Source organism: Rhinolophus ferrumequinum, chromosome 23 (assembly GCF_004115265.2).
Source record: "Rhinolophus ferrumequinum isolate MPI-CBG mRhiFer1 chromosome 23, mRhiFer1_v1.p, whole genome shotgun sequence".
NCBI classification, from domain to species: Eukaryota; Metazoa; Chordata; class Mammalia; order Chiroptera; family Rhinolophidae; genus Rhinolophus; species Rhinolophus ferrumequinum.
Genome location: NC_046306.1, coordinates 31,120,333 through 31,144,600, shown reverse-complemented (window position 1 = coordinate 31,144,600; position 24,268 = coordinate 31,120,333). Strand labels below are relative to the sequence as shown.

Sequence of the window (24,268 nt, the reverse complement as noted above, 5' to 3'; positions counted from 1 at the left end):
CTATGCCTCAAACCTCAGCCGCCATATTAGCAGAAGCCCAAGCCGTAGGGAGTAGCCCCATGAGAACTTGAAGGACAACAATTAACAGTCCCAGGCGTGATTCCAACCATAGCAAGTATCAAGTGACAGCCTAGCAAGTATCAATTGACAGACTATATTGATAGTCGTCTTTGATGTTCTAGCTGAATTGATTCTCCAAATAATTGTAGCTCCAGCTAATATCAAAAGGAGAAACCACCCAACTGATACCAGGTAAGTTACAGAATCATGAGAAAGAATAAAATGGCTTATGTTTAAGCCACTAAATTTTAAGGCGGTTTTAAGCATCAATTGATAATTAAAACATTTCTCAGTTGCAATAACAGATTCCAGAAGACAATGGAAAAATATCTCTAAAGTGCTGAAGAAAAATAATGCTCCACCTAGAATTCTGAAACAAACTATCATATATATCTTTCTAGAGAGACCAAAATACATTTTACACAAACAGTGAAAGTTCACCACTTATAATCTCTCACAGAAAGCAATACTACAAAACATAACATACAGATACAAGAAATAACTGTAAGCAATAAAACTTATTAATATGTTGTAAATCTAAAAAAGCTGATATGCTAAAAAGATACAACTACAATATTAAATAGTTTCTGATCTGGTTAACTAATTTATCTATTTTGGTGTTTTGAATTCATACTTAATATAACACTAGCACAGAGAAAATGTGCTAAAGAACAGCTGACATATATAAAAGCATTTCCTAAACCTTACACTCATTGATCAGTTCTTCCCATCTCCTTCCTTCAAATATGATCCTCCTGTGCCTCCACACCTGAGAAGGTCCCAGCTCCAACCAGCAAGGGATAGAGAAGACACAGTTGTGGGAGGAAAGCAAAAGAGAGCAGCAGGCAAGAGGACTCTCTCCATTCACCAGGTGCAACATTTGATACCTATTTCTTTATTTTTATCTGCTTTGTCAGAATCAAAAATCATTTCATAGATATGCACTATGAATGGTAATTTTTAAAATTAAGGACCATGTTATGACCAAAAGTCATCTTACAAAAGACTTGAAGCAAGAAACTCCCATAACCATATGAACTATTAATTTTCTCCCCCATCTCATCTTAACATGAAAATTTTCAATTGCCTACATAAAGTTTTTAGTAGAGTACCAAATTTAAAGAGTAGAAGGAAAGTTCAGAGCTTCTATTTTCAATTAACATAGAACTCAGATATATTAGAAAGTGATTAATCATTTTAAAGAAGGCTACTAAGCATTACTTACTTTAACAGCAAATTTCTTTGATGCCATGGCTTACTGATTCCGGAGTAATTACAGACCTTTAATTGAAGAAAAAAGAAAGTTGTATCAAAATCTCTATATAGGTATATCAAAATCTCTTTCTATTTGAATATTACATGGGAGAAAGATTGGCTGAATAATCAAGTAGCAATAGGTTTTGCAAGATGGATGCTCTCTTATAACTGGCCTTAACAAAAATATTATACTGAATTAGTACTTTTAAAACTTCCCACACAGAAAAGCACAGGCCCAGATGTATCCTATCAAACATTTAAAGAAGAATTAATACCAATCTTTCAAACCCTTTAAAAGAACAGAAGCATAAGAAAAACTTCAAATAATTCTAAGAGGCCAGTATTATCCGGATACCAACACAAAATACACATCACAAGAAAACTACATACCAATATCACTTATGAATAAAGACACAAAAATCCTCAACAAAATACTACAAACCGTATCTAGCCACATAAAAAAAAAGGATTATACACCATGACCAAGTCAGATTTATCCCTGGAATACAAGGTTGGTTTAACATTTCAAAATTTATCAATACAATACACTATATTAATAGACTGAAAGAAAAAAAACAAACACATGATCATCTCAAATTCAAAAAAATTTAAAAAATTAAGAAAACCCACCTTGGATAAAAAAAAAAAATCCAACACACTAGGAAGAGAATGAACATTCTCACCCTGATAAAGAGCATCCACGAAAAACACACAGCTGAAATCATACTCAGTGGTGAAAGACTGAATGTTTTCTCCCCTAAGATTAGGAAAGGATGAGATGTTTGCTCTTGCCACGTCTACTCAACATTGTATTAGAGGTTCTAATCAGGGCAATTAGGCAAGAAAAAGAAATACTGTGTTTCCCTGAAAATAAGACTGGGTCTTACATTAATTTTTGCTCCAAGACACATTCGGGCTTATGTTCAGGGGATGTCATCCTGAAAAATCATGCTAGGGCTTATTTTCTGGTTAGGTATGATTTTGGGGAAACACGGTAAAAGACATCCAGATTGGAAAAGAAGAGGTAAAACTATATCTATTAATAAATGCCATTTTCTTATATTAGAATAAACAAGTTTAGCAAGGTTGTAAGATATAATATTAATACTAAAAAATAAACTATATTTTATATACCAGCAATGAATAATCCTGAAATGAAATTAAGAAAACAATTTCATTTACAATAGCATCAAAAAGAATACTTCCAAAAAACTTAACAAAAGGACAAGATTTGTACACCAAAAACCATCAAATATTATTGAAATAAATTAAAGTCTTAGGTAAATGGACAGACATCCCATGTCATGGATTGGAAGACTTAATAGTATAAAGATAGCAATACAAGGTCTGACAATTAAGTTCACGAACTCATCTTAGAAAAATGCTACACACCTCACTGCTGAATATCACTACAGTCACCTTCGAAGTACTCCCCTTGGGAAGCTATGCACCGATGCCAGCGCCTAGTCCACCCTTCAAAGCAATTTTGGAACTCTTTTTCTAGAATGGCTATCAGAGCTGTTGTCATATTACTCTTGATGTCCTGAATGTCATCAATCTGTCTTTCTTTCAATATTTCCTTTATCTTCAGGTAAAGAAAGAAGTCATTGGGGGCCAGATCAGGTGAGTAGGGAGGGCGTTCCAATACAGTTATTTGTTTACTGGCTAAAAACTCCTTCACAGACAATGCCATGAGAGCTGGTGCATTGTCATGATGCAAGAGCCATGAATTGTTGGCGAAAAATTCAGGTGGTCTAACTTTTTCACGCGGCCTTTTCAGCACTTCCAAATAGTAAACTTGGTTAACTGTTTGTCCAGTTGGTACAAATTCATAAAGAATAATCCCTCTGATATCAAAAAACATGTGCAATATCATTGCAACAAGTTCGGCAATTTAATTGTCACACGTTGTAATCCTCAAATGGATCTACAGATTCAACACAATCTCTCTCAAAAACCCAGCTGACTTCTTTATAAAAGCTGGCAAGCTTATCCTAAAATTCATATGAAAATGCAAGGGATCTGGAATAGCCAAACAATCTTGAAAAAGAAGAACAAAGTTGGAAAATTCATACTTCCCCATTTGAAAACTTACTACAAAGCTCACTATTTACCAAACAAGACAGAATAGTACTAGCATAAGGACAGGCACATAAATCAACAAAATAAAATTGAGAGTCCTAAAATAGATCCTTACAGCTATGGTTGATTGATTTTTAACAAACGTGCCATGTCAATTTAATGGGGAAATAGTCTTTTCCACAAATGGTGCAGGGACAACTGGATAGCCACATGCAAAAGAATAAAGCTGGACCCTTACATCACATTATATACAAAAATTAACTCAAAATGGATGAAAGACCTAAATGTAATGGCTAAAACTATAAAACACAGATGTAAATTTTTGCAACATTGCAATAATTTCTTAGATATAGCACCAAAGGCACAAATGACAAAGGACAAAATTGGTGTCAGATTTCATCAAAATTAAAAACTTCTGTGCTTCAAAGGGCACCACCAAGAAAGTGAAAACATAACCCACAGAATGGTAGAAAATATCTGTAAATCATACATCTTATATGGGACTCATGTTCAGAATATATAAACACCTCTTACAACTCAACAATAAAAAGACAAAAACCCAATTTAAAAATGGAAAAAGGATTTGAATAGATATTTCTCCAAAGAAGATATACAAGCAGCTAATTAAGCACATGAAGAGATGCTAAGCATTATTAGCCATCAAGGAAATGCAAATCAAAACCACAATGATATACCACTTTATACCTACTATGATGGCTAAAATGAAAAAGACAAACAATAACAAGTGCTGACAAAGATAAATTAGAACTCTCATACATGGCCGGTGGGAATGTAAAATGTTATAGCCGCTTTAGAAAAACAGTATGGCAGTTCTTCAAAAAGATAAACATAGAGCTGTCATATGATCCAGCATTTCCATTCTTAGGTATGTACCAAAGAAAAATAAAAACATATACCCACACAAAAACTTACATAGTAATGTTCATAGGAGCATTATTCGTAACAGCCAAAAAACAAACAATCCAAATGTCCACCCACTGATGAATGGATAAACAAAATTTTTACGAGTATACACACAGTGGAATGTTATTTGTCAATAAAAAGGAATCAAGCACTTCTACTCCCCTCTGCTGTGCTCAGCCAGGCAACTGCCCACTCCCACCCTCCACTACAGAAGCCTGGAGAATTATTTTCTGCAGAAGGTAAGCTAGAGGATCTCTGATCTAGAAAACACCAGGCACAGCATAAGGTGCAGTGTACCCTCACCCTACTGAAAAAAGAGAAATTAAGGGAATATTTACAAATTGACTGATACCTTCTCGAGTCTACATGCCCTTTGTGATGGTTGATTTTATGTATCAACTTGTGTGGGCTAAGGAATGGCCAGATAACTAGTAAAACATTATTTCTGGCTGTGTCTGTCAGGATGCTTAAAGGAAGAAATCAGTATTTGAATTAGTAAACTGAGTAAAGCAGGTGCCCTCCCCTATGTGGGTGGGCATCATTTAATCCGCTGAGGGCCCAACAGAAAAAGGTGAAGGAAGGATGGATTGTTGATCTGTCTGAGTTGGGATATCCATCTTCATCCTGCGCTCAGACATTGGCACTCCTCGTTCTTGGGCCTTTGGACTCAGACTGAATTACACATTGGCTTTCCTGGTTCTCCCAAAGAGCAGATGAGACTTCTCAGCTTCCACAATCACATGAGCCAATTCCTATACTAAATATGTACACACACACACACACGCATATACGAAAGGTCAGACAATTATGGATAGACCCATATGTGTGTGTGTGTACACTCTATTCGTTCTGTTTCTCTGGAGAACCTTCACAAATGTTGCCTCTTCAAATAGGAGACTGAAGCCTTCCCAGTTGGGGAACTGGACTAACCTAAAAGGCAAGGTTTAAAAGTACTGACATCAGGGGTTCCCCAAGGAAACAGCCTGCACAGATGGCTCTGAAGTGAAGCCCACACCCACAAGCCCCATATCTATGTGCAGAACTAACTTCCATCTTTTTTTTTTTAAGATTTTATTGGGGAAGGGGAACAGGACCTTACTGGGGAACAATGTGTATTTCCAGGACTTTTTATTGGGGGACAGTGGTGTGTTTTTCCCAGGACTCATCAACTCCATCCAAGTCAAGTTGTTGTCCTTTCAATCTTAGTTGTGGAAGGCGCAGCTCAGCTCCAGGTCCAGTCGCTGTTGTTAGTTGCAGGGGGTGCTGCCCACCATCCCTTACAAGAGGTGAACCGGCAACCTTGTGGTTGAGAGCGCACGCTCCAACCAACTGAGCCATCTGGCCAACCGGGAGCTCAGCGGCAGCTCATTGACTTCATTCTAGTTGTGGAGGGCGCAGCTCGCTGGCCCACGTGGGAATTGAACCAGCAGCCCCGTTGCCCAGAGCTCGTGCTCTAACCAACTGAGCCACCCATCTGCCCCTAACTTCCATCTTTTTAATGTCCCACTGCCAAATACAAGTAAACAACCAGGAATTACCTGCCACCTACGGAAAGACTCTATCATGAAAGAAAGCAAATCAAACAGAAGAAAACTACTTGGTTGAAACCAAGCCTATGCAGGGGAAAGGAAATACTTTTTAAAGAAACTATCGTTAATATCAGAGAGAGAAAAGATATTACATCCATAAAGCAATAAATAAAAAAGGAACTTTTGAAAAACAACAAATTAAAACTATGACAGCAGAAATACAAAAACTTAATAGGTCTGGCAGATCAAGTTCAGTAAGTCATTCAGAAACTTCAGCAAAAATAAAAAAGATGAAAATTAAGAGAATAAATTAAAAATTAAAGAACCAGTATTAGAGGACCAACACATGAAAATTAATATAGAAACAGACCCATATTGGAGCATATATCACAGTAAAATTTCAGACATTGATGACAAAAAGAATCTTAAAAAAGTGTGGGGGCGGGGTATAGTAGAGGGAGGTGGTGATAAAAGAGTATTTGGCTCCAAACTACCCAAAGCTACTCGGGAGACTAAAAAGTACTGAAGAAATATCTTCAAATTTCTAAAAAAAATTGTTTCCAACCTCCAACTGCATTTAAAAATGAGGGAGGAACACATTTTAGACATACAACGTCTTAAAAAATTTAAGACTCAGGCACCCTTTCTCAGGAAGCTACTGAAGATGTGCTTCACCAAAATGAGAAAATTAAACGAGAGAGAGGAAGATACACGAAACAAGAAGGCCCAGATGGGCAAAGACAGAGGAAATCCCAGGATCCGGTGACAGCAGATCCCTGCACGAGACCATGGGCTTGACCAGGAGAAAAACATCAATGCAGGCCAGAGCAGGTTGCAAGGACCCAGGAGATGCATCTGCAGAAGTGTCTACATGCATGCAGGTGAATTTTAGACAACTGGTAAAGACTATGAGATAGAATTATGACAAGTGCATGAAAAGCTAAGCAACTTAATAGTAGCAAGGCAATTATTGAGTCCAGGATAAACAAAAACTGCAGAAAATAAAAAGTAAAGAGTACTTCATATACAGCTCAGTTACAATTAGCATTTAATCATAACACTGGACCTTGACCTAAATATTATATCGTGTATCGCCGAAAATAAGACCTAGCCGGAAAATCAGCTCTAATGTGTCTTTTGGAGCAAAAATTAATATAAGACCCGGTCTTATAATAAAACAAGTAAAATATAGTAAAATAAGACCGGGTCTTATAATAATGTAATGTAATGTAATATAATGTAATATATAATAAATATAACAAATATAATAAATATAATACTGGGTCTTGTATTAATTTTTGCTCCAAACAATGCTTTAGAGCTGATTGTCCGGCTAGGTCTTATTTTCATATTATATTTACAACAGTATTGCAAAGATGGGAAATGTGTGTGTGTATGTATGTGGTAGGGGCACAGGGGTTAAATCAAGCAAAAGCTCCCTTTAACGTTAAAGGAATGTTTCAGAAGCAAAGCCTAAAACCAATTAAAGAAAAAAACAATTATCACCACGCAGTAATAATAAAGCAGAAATACAGCAAGTAATTTAGTGATATGGAACCAATTCTTCAGTGCTAAACTCTGCTCCAACTTAATAGCAAGTTAAAGAGAGCTGATATGTAGGAAAGAATGGGATGAAAAGAATGCCATAATTCACAAGCCTTGTGCATGTAACTATCTGCCTGTTTAAATCATGTGCACAGACACTATTAGAGCAACACTGTCCAATAGAAATACAATGCAAGCTACAGATGTCATTTTAAATTTTATAGTAGCTGCATTTAATGAAGAATAAACAGGTGAAATTTTAATATTTTATTTAATCCGATAAATCCAACACATTATCATTTTAGCATGTAATCAGTATAAAAATATTTACACTCTTGGTGGTTTAGCTAAGTCTTTGAAATTAGGTGGGCATTTTGTATTTCCAGCACATCTCAATTAGGAATGGACACATGTCAAGTGCTCAATAGGTTTTATTATGAAAAAATAACTTATTTCTGTGTCCCAGATTATTTATTTATGGAACAGAGATAGTAATACTCAACTCAAAATCACTGAAAAGAGTAAGTAAATGTGAAAACCCCCAATATAATCATTTATAAACACTAGGCCCTCAATGAATGGTAACAATTGCTATTACCTAGTCAATAATGATTTTTTTTAAATCTGAACATTTGATTCTAATTTTTTAAATGGACAAAAATATCTTTATCTAAACTCTAAATCATTTTAATTATTCATTTCTATTCTCTGAATAATGTAATGCATATGATTTAGAAAAAAATTTATGTTCATCTTAGCAAGCCCATTTATCAGACACAGGTGTCAATGGAAAAAATAAGTTCCTGGAAGTCAGGAACACGTATTTGAAAACAATTTATAAAAGTTGTCCAAAAACTTTAGACAGATCCTTAAAATTATATTATTCGAGCCTGGTAAACATAAAATCAGTCCCCTTATATATATTAAATTGGGCTTCAATAACTTCTTCTAAGAATTTAGGGAGTCCCTCACTGGGGTACTTAGAGGAGACTCAAGTGGTTCCTTCAGCTGAACAGAAGGGGAGGAGGGAATTTTGTCAGCAAGATTTTTCAACCAAAGCTGAAGCATGTGTGATCTAATTATTTTTTAATTATGCACTCCTTGTCCCATATGTCCTTCCTCTCCTGAAGGCAGCTGGACCACATGCAAGGCTTTCAGAACATACCTGCTGTTGGGTAGACTATGACCCTGTCGTGCAGGGTGTCATGCGGGGTCTCTGGTCCCGCTCCACACACAAGAACGCAGGACATGGTGAGGCCAAAAAGGAACACCCACGGAGCCACAGATAAGGGAGTCATACCACTATATTCTTGCTGGCGGCATCCGCCTCTCTACAATCCGCTCTTGCTAGCTCAGCCCCCATCTTCTTGCTAGCCCCCATTTTTGCTGCTAGCCTAGCCACAGCAGTTATGTTAGTGGCCAGTGGCTCACTGGTTACAGCTGACAGCCAGCTAGCCACAGCTGATGGCCATTTACTACTCGAGTGAGCACCTTTCCACGTGAGGCCAAGAGCCTGGAAACTGCTCTCCTAGCTCTGTCCCCACACCCTTATTACAGTGGTTACATTTTCAACTTACAATAAAGTTTTAGTAGACCCTTTTTAAAAACACTTTTTTCCCCCTTTTCCTTTTATTGGTAAAGAGCAACTGTATTTACTTTTTTTAAGGACTGGATTCTTCAAAAAGTGTCATCAAAGCCCAATTTCAAAAATGTATTCTATAGGAATACAGGACTGAAAAGCATCTATTTTTATATAAAATAACATGGTCTGCTAATGTAAAATAGGCTGCATGAGAAAAAGGAACTGTATAATACATTTTGCTAATTTTTAATCCATTTTTAAATACCATGTGGCATTCTGCCTCTCAATGTATATAATTTTTTCATTTGTTTCCACAATGTTTGGAGCCTCAAAATGTCATTTTAAGACTAAAAGAGACCTTACAAAACATCTACTCCCAGCCCTGCATCTATTCCCCTAATGAGAACTTGGGAGAACAGGCCAGGGTCTCACAGCTGAGGACCAAGGACAAGAGAAGAGTCTTTTCAGCTCACTGAGGGTAAACTAGCACCATCTGTCACCTACAGAACTGCCAAGGTCAATTGCTAACTGGGCCGTCAAAACAGGTGTGCCCTTCTGTCACGCGGGGTGTCACGTGGGGTGTCATGCGGGAGACCCTACTCGCTGCGCCATGTGTCATGGAGGGAGTCACGCGGGGTGTCATCCTGCGTACCCTGAGGTACCCTCTCAGGGTACCGTGCTGGAACAACAGCGACTCACAGTCAAGGTGCTTACATATTCTCGATGGTGGTGGGTCAAGACACAAAAGCAAACATCCACCAGTTCCAGTACATGGTGGTACGTTCCCAAACAGTCAAGCAAACAGTCAAGCGGTCCATTAAATTAGGGATGGAGCCCATTCCCCATAGTCCATAGTCATTCGCCAGGGCTGTCATTGGGGTGAGGGACAACCTTGACCTCACCCTCATGTCCCAAGGAGGACTCAGCAAGCGTTTCCTCCTGGGACTCAAGTCCTGCATCCGGGCTGCCTCAGCAAGCACTTCCCAGCCCACAGGGCCGCAATAAGCTTCGCTTTCTCCGGCCTCTGCTGGTTGGGGAACCGTCCACGTCTTTCCACCCCTCCACGGGGGTCCATCTCTCCGGCAGCTGCTCCTCCTGGTCTTCCTGAGACTGAGTGTTCATATGCACAAACTGCTCCACCGCCTTTCAGACAGTTTTGGCCGGCACCGTACCCTGCTCGCTGCACCATGTATCATGGAGGGAGTCACGCAGGGTGTCATCAGGCAGGGTCTCAGCTCCCGCTCCCCACATAAGAACACAGGACATGGTGAGGCCAAAGAGGAACATCCACGGAGCCATAGATAGGGGAGTCATACCACTATAGTCTCACTGGTGGCTGGGTTGGGAAGACACAGGAAGCAGGAGCCACACTGTCCGCAACCCGCCGTCCTAACTGCAATCTGCGCTTGCCAGCCACCATCCTCTTGCTAGCCCCCATTTTCTGCTAGCATAGCCATGGCAGTTATATTCGTGGCCAATAGCTTACTGGTTATAGCTGACGGCCAACTAGCCACAGCTGATGGCCATCCAATCACAGTTGATGGCCATTTACTACCTGAGCCAGCACCTTTCCACGTGAGGCCGAGAGCCTGGAAACTACACTCCTGGCTCTGTCCCCACACCTTCCTCCCTCAGCCCTCTGCTAAGGCACAAGTTCCCAACACAGAGTATGACTTCAAGTAAAGCTACATAAGTAGTGGTTCTCTCCTGATAATCAAAGGGAGAGCAAGAGCAAGAGACAGAAAGAGAAAAAAGAAGAAAGGAACTCTGCAGATGAGGAAAATGGGTTTGAATTAATTTACCATTATGCTATGTGACATGACATGGCACACCGCTTCATAAACAAAACATTAAGTGTACCAAGATGAAGTCTATAACAATCTGGACACCCAGTTGCATAGACCTTGAGTCTGCATGTTTGACAAAGTCATTTTAAATAAAGAAGACTATTTCCTTTATTACAGCATAGCATTAGGCACAGCTGTTAGAAATGAACCAAAGGGTGAACTGAAATCTGAAATAAACAGAACCAATTTGTTAAGCCCCAAATACAGTAAAATCACACTTACTCATCAAGGAAGGAGTAGGTTCTCAAAGGTGAACAGCTCCCAGAGCACTGCTGAACACTATAGGGTATCCTACAAATGTCTGTTGGATGAAGAGAAGCTCCAGATATAGGAGCAGAGTCATTTACGCGTATAACCATTTATTTGTTTTTAAGAAAATTTTCCAAAAATGTATTGACTCTTTACTGACTTTCATAAAAATACCGTAACTGATTATTTCTTTGATATTCTAGATGAAACTGATCACCAATCATCACACTGGGCAATACACATCTTAACAACCCTCTGAGCTTCTGGTTCCCACACAGAGCTATTCCACAGTGGAGCCTGTGAGGTTGCTGTCAACGGTGTTATCTCCTGCGGTTCCCTTTCTCCTCTCGGTTCTTCAGCTTAATCAGATGGGCCTATAAACCTAAGGGACCAAGTGTGTCAGGTTAACTGGATGCTTTCTAAGTCTCTCTTACATGAATTAGCATTGAGTTCAGAGTGGAGGCTTGAGCCCTCTGTCTTAGAAAATAAAATGGTTGGTAGCTTCCTTCAGGATTAGGGTTTCTGTAATGATGAAAGCACTTGAGTCATGGTACCATAGAAAGCGCCCTCTGGATTTGGGCCTCAGCATTTGATTTTCTGCCTCAGTAGAACAATCCTTAAGTTGACCTCTAAGGTCTCCTGCATCTCTAAACCTCTCTGACTCAAAATCCAACAGCAGTTCAGGAACAAATGATGCCAGTATATAAATTGTTCAGAGAAGAGAGTAAAAGGAGACCACCACCCCCTCAATCATTTTATGAAGCCATGATAGCAAAACCCGCCAAGGGCAGTAAAAGAAAGGAAAATCACAGTCCATTCTATACATGAACATAGCGGCAAGAATCCTAAACAAATAGAAGCAACTTGAATCTAGCAACATATGAAAATATATCAGAACCAAGTGAGGCTCATCTGAAGAGTGCAAGGTTGGTTTAACACTCAAAAAATCCACCACATTAAAAAACTGAAGTGGAAGAAAGCACATCATCATTTTAACAAAGGCAGAAAAAAAAATAAAGAAAAACATTAGAAATCTGAGAAATTTCTTAATCTGAACAAAAGCATTTATAAAAAATGTAGTGAACCTGCTTAACGATGAACCCTACAAGCAATTTCTTTGAAACAGCAGTTAAAAAATGTAGACTTATTAAAATACCATTCAACTAGCATCCCACAAATGAAAAATACTAGGAATAAATTTTATATGTATAAGACCTCAAATTGATCTTTGAACTTAATGCAATTCCAACCACAACCCTGTACAGAGAACTTGAGGAAGAGCGAAGAGGACTAAAGTACTTAGAAAAGAAAAACAGAGGAGGAGGTTTGTCTTCTCAGACCTAAGAAAACTACTACAATGCTATAGTAAACAAAATAATGTACTGGCAGAGGGGTAAACAAAGAGGCTGAAGGGACAGACTACATAGACCAGAAACAAACCCACACATTTATGGAAATGAATGACAGAAGGAGCAATGCAGATCGGTGGGAAATGAAGAGACTATTTCATTCAATAAATTGTGGTCCAACAACTGCGCATCCATTTGGAAAAAAATAAAATTGGACTGCTATTTTACACAACAGACAAAATTAAATTACAGATTGGCTAAAAATTCAAATGTGGAAAATTAGAACCTTTAGAAAATATTTTTATGAACTCAGAGTAAGGAAGCGGTTTTTTTAACTAGACTCAAAAAGTTCAAACCACAAAGAAAAAAATGGTAGATTTGGCTATATTAAAATTAAAACTACAGATTGCAAGAAAAGACATGCCATCCCCATATTCAACAAAGAACACACAAACTAGAACATATAAAGAACTCTCAAAACTCAACAGTAAACATACAAATAATCCAGTCAGAAAATGGGCAAAGATATGACTAAAAGAAGACATACAGATGACCAGAATGGCAAATAAAATCTAGTGAAAACATCAAACATTGGTAAGGATGCAGAGAAAATGGATCTCTCATACACTGTTGTTGAGACTAAAAGTGGTACAAGCACTCTGGAAAAGAGATGGGCAAAGTCTTATAAAACTAAACACACACTTACCATATGACTTGAAAATTTCATTCATAGGAATTTATCCCTGAGAAATGAAAACCTAAGCTCAGATAAAAATTTATATACAAATGTTCATAACAACTTTATTCGTAACAGCCCCAAACTGGAAACAACCCAGATGTCCTTCCATGGGTGAACGGTTAAACAGACTGTGTACATCTACACATATACCATGGGATGTTACTCAGCAATAAAAAAACAAAAATTGTATATGCAACAACTTGAAAGGAGCTCAAGAAAATCATACTGAGAAAAAGACAAACTGAAAAGGTTATATATGATTTCATGTATATAACATTCTTGAAATAACAAAATTATAAAAGTGAAGAACAGATTAGTGGTTGCCAGGGGTTAGGGATGGGGTAGGTATACGTGGTTATAAAGAAGGGGCAGGAGGGAGCCTGTAGCAGGATGGAAGTTCTATCCCTTGCTTGTGTTGGTTACACTAATAGACACATGAGGTAAAACTTCATATAACTAAATGAATGCATGTAAAACTGGTTAAATCTAGTAAGCTCTGTGGATGGTGCTAATGTCAATTTTCTGGTTTTAATATTTGCACTATAGTTATGCAAGATGTTACTAGTGGGGGAACTGAGTGAAGGGTACACAGGACTTTTTTTTTGCCAACTTCTGTGATTCTATAATTATATCAAAATGAAAAGCTTAGAAAATTAAAACTTCTGTTCATTGACCCAGCAATTCCACTCCTGGGTATTTATCCAAAGAAAACCAAAACACAAATTTGAAAAAATATATGAACCCCTACATTTACTGCAGCGTTATTCACAATAGCCAAGATATGGAAACAACCGAAATGCCCATCAATAGATGATTAGATAAAGATACTGTGGTACATTTATACAATGGAGTATTACTCTGCCATAAAAAAGACTGAAATCTTAACATTTGCAATGACATGGAAGGACCTAGAAAATATTATGCTAAGTGAAATAAGTAGAACTAAGAAAGACAAATACCATATGATCTCACTTACATGAGAAATCTAAAGAACAGAATAAACGAGTAAACGTAACAGAAATAGACTCAGATACAGAGGAAAAACTGATGGTTGCCAGATGGGAGGGGGTTTGAGGGACGGGGAGAAGATGAAGGGATTAGAAAGCACACATTGGTAGTTACAAAATAGTCACGAGGAAGTGACGTACAATATAGGGAATACAATCAATAGTGTTGTAAAGTCTATGTAAGGTGTCAGATGGATTCTGGACATGTCGGAGGGATCACGCCATAGATTATATAAATGCCTAACCACTGAGTTGTACACCTGAAACTAATATAAAATAATATTGAATGTCAACTACAATTTTACATACACACACACACACACACACATACATATATCTATAGCTATATCTTTATCTGTATATATATACATACCGGGGGTGCCAAAAAAATATACACATTTTAAGAGATGTTATTTATGTATTACTTTTCAAAGTTGAATTGAATTACAGTAGCAATGAGTAGTACCATGTTTTCCCCAAGGTAAGACCTAGCTGGACCATCTTAATATAAAACCCGGTATTATACTGTATTATATTATATTATTACTATATTTATTATATTATACCCGGTCTTATATTAAAATAAGACTGGGTCTTATATTAATTTTTGCTCCAAAAGACGTATTAGAGACGATGGTCTGGCTGTCTTATTTTCGGAGAAACACGGTATGACATTCACTCAAAAGATGGCGCTAATCAAACGAATGCTAGCATCATTCATTGTATTACAATTTTAATACAGTTTTTCCTTTCCTAAAAAGTATATACTTTTTTTGGTACCCTCTGTATATACATATGAGGTCTGATCAAACATACGGTGAATGTTCAAATTAAAAAATTACTACACTAAAAGACACATTGCCATTAATCCCCTCAAAATACTCTCCCTCGCATCAAACACACTTATCCCATCATTCTTGCCACTTTCTGAAGCAGTTCTGGAAGTTCTCTTTCGTGTCTTTAGTTGCACTGTTGTGGCTGCCCAGAGCCCTGAATCATTTTGACTTAGTGGAAGAGCCAGAAGTCGCACGGTGCCAGATCTGGTGAATACGGTGGATGAGGACACACCGTAATGTTTTTGACACTAATTGCCATACCAGAAGCAATATGTGACATGGAGACTTTCCATTGTGATCACAAAATACAGTGAATGCTGCTGTCGAGTGCCATCCAATGGAAACGCAGGGATCTTCAATATGGGAAGCAGCACGTCAAACCTTAGTAACAGTGTGTGACACATTTCAATTTGTTCGGTGCTGTCAGTCAGGTGTGAGCTATGGTTGAGAGAAGGTGTGTTTTAAAGTGTGCTGTAAATCATCCTCCATCATGACAATGCTCCGTGTCACACATCACTTCTGGTACGGCAATTTCTGCCTAATAAAAACATTACAGTGTGTCCTCATCCACCTTATTCACTGGATCTGGCACCATGCAACTTCCAGCTCTTCCCCAAAGTCAAAATGACCACGAAAGAAAGACATTTTGAATCGACTCAGGACATCGAAGCAGCCATGACAGTGCAACTAAAGACACTCAGGAAAGAGGACTTCCAGAACTGCTTCAGAAAGTGGAAAGAATGATGGGATAAGTGTATTCAAAGAGAAAGGGAGTATTTTCAGGGAGATTAATGGCAATGTGACTTTTACTGTAATAAATGTTAAACACTCACTATAGTTTTTGACCACACCTCATAGTCACAGCGCGTAAAGTACAGCATAGGGAATATAGTCAAAGGTACTGTAATAGCTACATACGATATCGGATGGGTAGTAGACTTGGTGGGGTTATTACTTTGTGAGGGGTTATTACAATGTGTAATCATTATGTTGTTCTGCACACCTGAAACTAATTAAAAATTATTCAAAAAAATCCTTCTGTTCATCAAACAATACACATAAAGAAATGGGGGGAGGGTCACAAAATGGGAGAACATATGTAAACGATATATAACCAGCAAAGGATGAGTATCCAAAATAAAACAATCTAACAGAAAAACAGGCAAAGGCAGTGTCCAGAACAAGGTACCTGTCTCTCAGACAAGCCTCTGGAAGGTGGTGGGGGATAGAGTCGGGAGCATTTGCTGATCCCTGCTATTATGTAGGCCTTAGCAACCACTGTACAACACCCAATCATGAGTCTTCTCTCTCCTTTGGGGAGGTGTGGGACATGTCCCTCACCATTCTCTTATATAAGCTGAGAAGAACGCAGTCTAAATACAGAAAGACCATTTACTGGAGAATCTGGGGAGGCACACGCTCTGCTCTCTTCTCTTACTGTAAGTACATAGCTTTCATCAGACAGTCTCACAGGAAAGAAAAATCATTACCTGGTAATACTAAGAGGGCCCATATTCCAAAGGGCTGGTTATCCTGAAGGTCCCCCACAACCACATCCTCTTCCAGCACCTCTTATCTCCATCCTTCCACTTCTCCACCCCCAAAACCATCACTAGAGGTACCTGAGCAGGAGTCCCCTACTAATAACTCACTGGGGTCTCCCCACATCACAGGCCCTGCCAGCTCCTGCCCACACCTCCACCTCAGCTTCAATGTCCCCACATAGCCAACTCTGACACGTACCCTTGCACGTGCCACTCCAGCTCTCCCCGCCTTTGCCCAGGCATGCTCCACTGCAGACGTCCTCTGCCCTAAGGCAAGTTATCCTCGGAAACCCAACTCAGATGCCTCTCTTCCTTGGACCTCTCTACGAATCTCCAGAATGAACGGCTCCCTTCTCGACCACATCTGTACCTTACACCACCTCTACTCTTACTTAGTTTACCAAATTACACATCAGTCTGGTCCTCAGTCTCTCTCCTCTTCCTGACTATAAGCCTCCTGAGGTCCAGTCTTGTCCCCTTTGATACCTGATGTATGGCACAGGTGCATCAAAAGTTTGTTGACTTCAGTCTGTTGATGTTACTAAACCAGCAGCTACAGACTGTGTTAAATTATTATTTTTTAGATTTATACCTATGTATCTAATGTATCTTTACTGTGCCCAAATCCCAAATTCCACATTAGGCCTTCTTAAAAGGTCAAAGCACTTGATCTATTTCAAAACAAAAATAATACTTAAGTTACATGTATCATGCAGCCAATGTTGAGAGACTTGTAATGCATACAAACATGTAAACAGAAGATCAAAGTGTTTTGTATTGTAAATAATAGGCAACAGATCAGAGCTATGGTTTAAGTTTAGGCCATAAATGTGAGTTTTTCAGTACATAATTTCTTTTGTCTTTAAAATACTGACATTCTAACATTCATTTGAATGGAAAAGGTATTATCAGCCTCTGCATTAGCTAAGTTTTAAACCTGGGAACATCCTGAGGTTTTTCTAGACTTGTTTTATTGATCATTAAAAAGCAAATGTGCACACACACAAAAAGCAATATGCATCTTAAAATTTTACTTTGCTAGGTCCTTAAAGTTGCTTTCAGGAGTGAGCAAGCAACATGCTTAGTGCCTGGGGTCACATGTTACAAAGCCTTGCTATCAGTGCTTCCAATTCAAGTCTAAATTCAGTGGAATTTTTATTTTATTGCCTGTTTTTAAAAAGTTGAGGAGGTTAAATGTCACAAAGCCTTGCTATCAAAGCTTCCAATTCAAGTCTAAAGTCAGTGGAATTTTTATTTTATTGCCTGTTTTAAAAAAAGTTGAGGACAATCTCCAAAAAGGTCAATTTCCAAATCTGAAAGCATATAATTTACATACACATGCTGACAAACTTAAAATATATTATAAATCTTACAAATACCATCTCATCCACTGTTCATTCCTGAGCCCACTTTCTCTGGCCCGAAAACAGGCATTCTTTCACAAAGACGGGACTTTGATAGCGTATGACCCCACCAAAAATGTGTGCATATGAAAGATCCTAAGATCCTTAAGAAAATTAATTTTGGGAAGGAATGGAAGTAGATTAAACAATATCACATGATTGTCCTGTCATTTAAATACAAAGCAGAGATAAACTCTAATAAAGAAAGTCAGCGACCTTCTAGATTATTCTGTGGGAAAATCCAAGGCACTCTAAAATTCACATTTGTCTTCCTCTTAGCATTTTGCTGGCCTGTGTCACAAGCCAAAGCAACCACTCCAGCTTAAAAAGACCAGAAACTAACTTCAGGTTTCTAATCTCTAGATTTCAAATTTTATCAAGAAAATTACTAAACTTCCTCCTATCATCTTTAAAAAACTTTCATGAGAGCAGAAACTGAAAAAAAAACAAAGCCCTACAACTTCTGAAGGAACAACTATAATTCAAGAATAAGAAATCATTTCATTCCCTGTACCCTCATCCAATTTTATCGCCAAAAGAAAAAAATGCAACAAGGAAGGAATCACAAACTGTAACAAAATAACAAGGAAAAATGACAAATGAGCAAAGGTCTTGCTGGTGACAACCTAGATAAGGTTTGAAAAGGCACTTCAGTGTTAAAAAGAACCACCTTTTCCTATTATTCACACGGTAATTTTGAAAGCGAAAGCGGACTTGTAAAAAAAGGAAAACCAAAAAAACAAATAGGGAAGCTCCAACAATAGAAGGATAATGCCAAGTGACCAAAAAATTAAGACTTTTCTTTGTCTTTAAATGTTGGTCAAATATTGAAATCCTCTACCATGATTAACTCCATAGAACTGTGCTACCTTTGCGTCACTCTATACCCTTAACTCAGTCAGGTGACCCATGATCTTGGCCTCTTCTTCCTGCTGTGCCCACAGAAAATCCCCTTCACTAGGGCTGTACAGGATGCTTCACTAGAAGACAACCACTAATCTTTAACACTGTCAGAAACAGACATAGGCATAGACATGTGGGGCAGTCAAGTCTTCAAGTTCTAATAAAACAGACATGTATTCAAATTCTGCCCCTCCATGTGACCTCCGACAGGCTAATCAGTTCCTCTAAGTTTCTGGTTTTCTTATCTATAATAACAACAAATGTCTATTCAAGGGTGATGATTACATAAGATCAGATACATAATATTTGGCTTAGTGTGGGTGCTCAGTCTCTATTAACCATAATCATTATAAGCATGGAGGCCACACAAGCAGCCAGCACATCATCAATCCATTTAGTATCCACTCTGGTAACTACTGTTTTCCAGTCACCTTCACCACAGAAAAAAACACTTCTAATAATTAATGCAGCAGTCTTAAAATCCAATCCTTTCAATGCAAAACCTATAGAGATGGAGAAGGGATCATTGATTGATAAAGGTAGAGCGGTGGAGGTCACTATCGAGGGACAGCAGAAGGAAATTGGGGGTGGTGATAAAACAGTACTGTATCTTGATGGAGACGGAGGTTACATGGTCATTGCATTGGTCAAAACTCATGAAGCTGTACACCAAAAATTTTACCACATGTAAATTAAAAATATTTTTTAATTGCAAAACAAAACCCCGATCATTTCTAAATAAAGAATTAAAATAATGACACAATTGAACTTTTAAATGCCCAAGATATTATAACTACAATATTTTATATATTATCCTACAACTAACACAAGGCATATCCAATTTTATTTACCAGCTCTGATTTACGTATTCAAGCACAAAATATCAATGCTGTAATAAACACGAGGCACTGCTTTTCTATAATAGAAACAAGACTTTGGAAATGTACTTACATCAACACTAAATATGAGTGGTACTCTCCATTTAAGGATAAAAAGTGTAACCGTGACCCTATATCTTGTTTTTGAAATTTAAACCTCTGATGTAATTCAATTTGACAGTGGTTTGGCTTGGGATTTTTTGAAAGTTTTTTTCTCCTTTCCTTGCTTCCCTCCCCTCCCACCAAACTTTGATTACTGTTTACTGTACATGTACTATGCATACCAGTTCCAATGGTTCTGTTTACTTCGGACTAGTGTGCACAGGTGGCCTGATAACTTGAGAGGTTTTTTTTACATCTGTATGGGATTCACTGCTGATTTGGAGGCAGACCACCTCTAGGAAGCGCTTTTTCCTGGAGTTGCCTGGCCAACTTCTCCTTCCTTTTTTCTGCCCCTCCTTAGGTGTCTATAAAACCATTTAGCTCTATTAAGAGAAGGAAGGCAGTGCTTGTGAGGGAGTCCACTGTTTTCCCTTAATGGTGGCATCTTAGAATAAAACCTGCTTTTCTTTACACCAAGCTTGCATCTCGAGTTTTGGCTTTTATGCAGCGAGCACTCAGCCCTTTTGCACAGTAACAAAGGTAGTTTTATGACATTTGAGATTTGATTTCATAGATCTCTACCTTGCTGCCAATTGAGAAGGTTACTTAATGTACATGACTTATTGTTCTCGATCTCTAAAACATAATATATCAATAGTAGACTTTGAGGATTTAATAAAGCTTAAAATGACTAAGTATATACACACCAAGAGATACAATCCCAAAAAAGTCAATGCATACATTTTGCATTTTAAAAAAGCTATAACATGTTACACTCAGAAAACATTAACTCATAAACTGCACAATGGCAAAGGTAAAGTCCCGACACAAACACATTTTATCACTGTCACCTCCTGGTTTCACTGTATGTAGAAGGCTTGGCTACCAAGTAATTAAACATTTTTCTCCCAATTCAAATTAGCTCGTGAACAAAGCAATGTGTGATGAACACTGTGAAAATAAAAACAATCTAATGCCCTTCAACTGGTGCTTGTGTAAATAAATAACAATATCTACATACAATGGAATACCACTCAACAACTGAAAGGGAATAAACTATTCATATTTGCAAAAACAAAGATAGCTGTAAATTATGACTGAAAGAAGCCAGACACTACTCCCTTCAAAAAAAAAAAAAATAGCTCTTAGGGTAAGATTCCATTTAGATAAAATCCTGGGAAATACCAACTTATCTAGAGTGACAGAAAGCAGATCAGTGGTTGCCCAGAAGACAGCGGCCAGAGGAATTACAAAGGGGCAAGAGGAAACTCTTGGGGGTGAAAGATACGTTATCTTGATTGTGGTGATGGTTTCACTGGTGTATACATGTAAAACGCATCAAATTTACACTTCAAATATGTGCAACTTTTTGTATGACAATTATACTTCAATAAAACTGTTTAAAAAGAAAAAGACCACATTAAAACAATATATCTTTCTAGCCTGGTACAGGCGTACCTTGGAGATACTGCGGGTTCAGTTCCAGACACCACTGGAATAAAGCAAGTTGTAATCTTTTTGCTGGTGGAGAGTCTTGCCTTCCATTTGTAAAAAAACACTACACCTGTGAAGTGCAATAACGTGAAGCTCAATAAAACGAAGTATGCCTGTATGTGAAAATCAGAAACAATGAATATTGCACTTATGAAATACTTTTCTTCCTCGTATCACAGAACATATGTATTCACTACATTTTATAATATTCACATGAGGGTAGATTAAAAAACAAGAGGGTCTTCATCTTCTCCCAATGAAATAGATGGAGGAAGGACAGAAAGGCTGGACAACTTGCTTAGGACATAGAACAATAAATGGCAAGTTAACTGGTTACTAGGAAGTTGGTTCAACACATTCCCAGTCCAATTCATTGCCTTTAAATTCTTAATTATTTTAAGTAGAACCATCAGGGAAAGAAAAATCTAGCATACAGCAACGTGTAAAATGAAGTCATTTGCTGTTTCTCAAATGCCTTGCTGGCTTAATTCCATCCACAGGTTTCAACCTCTGCTGATGTTGGATTGGAAAACCCCCAGGTGATTTTCATGAGCACCAACCCGAGACTGAGAACCCCTGAGATAAATTAGATTTAGATTTCTCATTAAAGGAAGACAGAAGAAAGCAAGGTGCCACAAAAAGCTTTGTTCAACCATGGCCCAAGGTTTTCCAGAATCAATATTGAACTGTTGAACACATGCAGACTTTTGGGTTCAACATTTAATAAACTAAAAGTAAAAATATGCACACAGCAAATATATGCACACAGGTGTTGTCAGAACAGAAGTTACATAATATACCAGACTGACAAATTCTCTTCAACTTTTTAGAATGGTAAATTGGCATCCTGACATCAAGTGGATGGGCTGAAAGCACAGAAAAACATGCCATATGTCCACTGCATCTAAATACATGGAATAAACTGACTATATTGTGAACTGTTTAAGAAGTACAGATTGAAAACAGACCGTCTTTAGTTTCAGTCCGTGCCCTGAATGAATGCTCCTTGCACCTGAAGGTGCATTTCTTAGGGAAGATTGATTCAGTTGGGATGGGGTCTGAGAATGAGTTTCTAACAAGCTCCCAGGTGCTGCTGCCGCTGCCGCTCAGTAGACCACACTTTGAGCAGCAGGACCCACAAATTTGAGTATTGGCTTTAAAATCGGCCAACTGGCCTACAAATATGGTTACGTCTAAGATCTAAGTAATAAGTGCCAATATGATTATTCCTAGTACAGGAGAAAAAAAATGGCAGGGGAGGAGGGTTAGGGGAAGGAGCAAGCAAATGCTTTAATACTTTATAGTCTAGCAGTGCTAAGAACCACAGAATACAGGCGTACCTCGTTTTATTACACTTCACAAGTGTTGCGTTGCTGTTTTTTGTTTCTTTTTTTTTTTTTTAACAAATGGAAGGCAAGAGTCTCCACCAGCAAAAATACTACTACTGGCTTTATTGAGAGACTCACTGTTTTGTGGTGGTCTGGGACAGAACCCACACTATGTCGGAGGTATGCCTGTACTTAGTCCTTGTCCCAACCGAATCAGGGTGATGGTTAGAATGTAAACTCCATGAGAAAAGTGGTTTTGTTTTTTTGTTTTTTTAAATTTACTGCAGCCTCCTTATGGCCTAGTACACATTAGGTACTCAATAAACGTACTGAATAAATGAATGAATGAGAAGCGTATACAAACACAACCTGTATTTGTTACAACACAAAAACGTCTGGGAAGAGGACTCTATTTCTACGTGTGGATGTTTGGTACAAATCACTGACCCACTAATTGTACTCCACCGGCCTTAAAATGTATTTCCAAACCAGTACTTCCAACTTTAAAATCTAGACTTCCCGCATCCTCATGTTGAACAATTTTTCAGCTCTTTGAAAACAATGAAGCGAGGCAGAAGCACAGTGAGAATTCAGAAAAGGCTCAAATATCAAAGAAAGAAAAAAAACAAGTACGAGGGATGAGCAAACAGTTCAGTTCAGTTCAAGGGAAGGAACATCTTAGGTTGTCAGGAATCCCATGCTCTTACCTACGGCGGTGGGCGTGTTTGGGTTCGGGCTTTTATTTGTGTTGTTACTGTCCAGGGTCACTCGTGAAGTAGTACGTGGGTGTGGAAACTCAGACTACAAAGGGCCGGCGCTCAAGCCAACCTTCAGAAGCTTTGGAGACTCGTGCTTGGAGCTTACCTCCACCTTCCCAGGGTCTCCCCACGCGCTGGGGAACGTTGCCGCAGCCCAAACACAGGATGATCTAGTCAGCCTCGTCAGCGGCTTGAAGCCGCAACCAGGACTTAAGATGGCGGCGAAACAGTAGCCGAGGGCCTGGATGGCGCAGGAATCCGCCCAAAAGAAAAATGGCTCCGTTCGCGATCTCGCGCCTTTCGAGATCAAAACAAAACTGGCGGCAAAGGCTGGTGTAGAGCCTGTGAACGCCTTGAATGTGATTGGCAGTCGATGAATCACGGTTACCTACAGTGCTTGACAGCGGAGGGGATTGAAAGAAAAATAAAACGCAGCGTGTCTGTGGTACAGAGGGCTTCTTCACACCGGAAAGCTACTAGCACAAGGATGGAAAAATTCTTCGAAATCTTCAATGGGGAAGATTATAAAATAGACAAGTTTGAAAGTAAAGGTGGCTTTCACAATGCCGGATGGACTTTAAAATAGCCATAAACATAATTTCCTCAATAATTCTTTTCAATAATACAAGAGAATAAAAGTTTTGTCATTTAACTAAAAAAAGCAGGACTTGGCGACCTTCCCGAAAACCCCCTTTCAAATTGCCGGCAGAAGCAGCATACGAACAGCTCGCACTGCGCATGCCCGCTTTCCAACCCGATCCAGAGAAATAGTGAATGATTCCTTTTCTCCCGGTTTTCAAAGCAGCCGTAAAAGAAGGCGAGGAATTGGCGCTGAACGACAGAATCCGGCGC

At 38.5% G+C, this 24,268-nt stretch overlaps 1 protein-coding gene across 1 annotated transcript in view; it reads right to left on the bottom strand.

The window, feature by feature from the left end:
- Positions 1-24,169, bottom strand: part of SLX4IP (SLX4 interacting protein) — a 187,602-nt gene extending 163,433 nt beyond the window's left edge. The window contains exons 1-2 of the mRNA XM_033094499.1: positions 23,366-24,169; positions 1,286-1,341 (exon numbers count right to left, since the gene is read on the bottom strand). Coding sequence (XP_032950390.1) covers positions 1,286-1,312 — 27 coding nt within the window. The 5' untranslated portion in view covers positions 1,313-1,341; positions 23,366-24,169. The remainder of the gene's footprint in view (positions 1-1,285; positions 1,342-23,365) is intronic.
- Between the last annotated feature and the right edge of the window lie 99 nt (positions 24,170-24,268).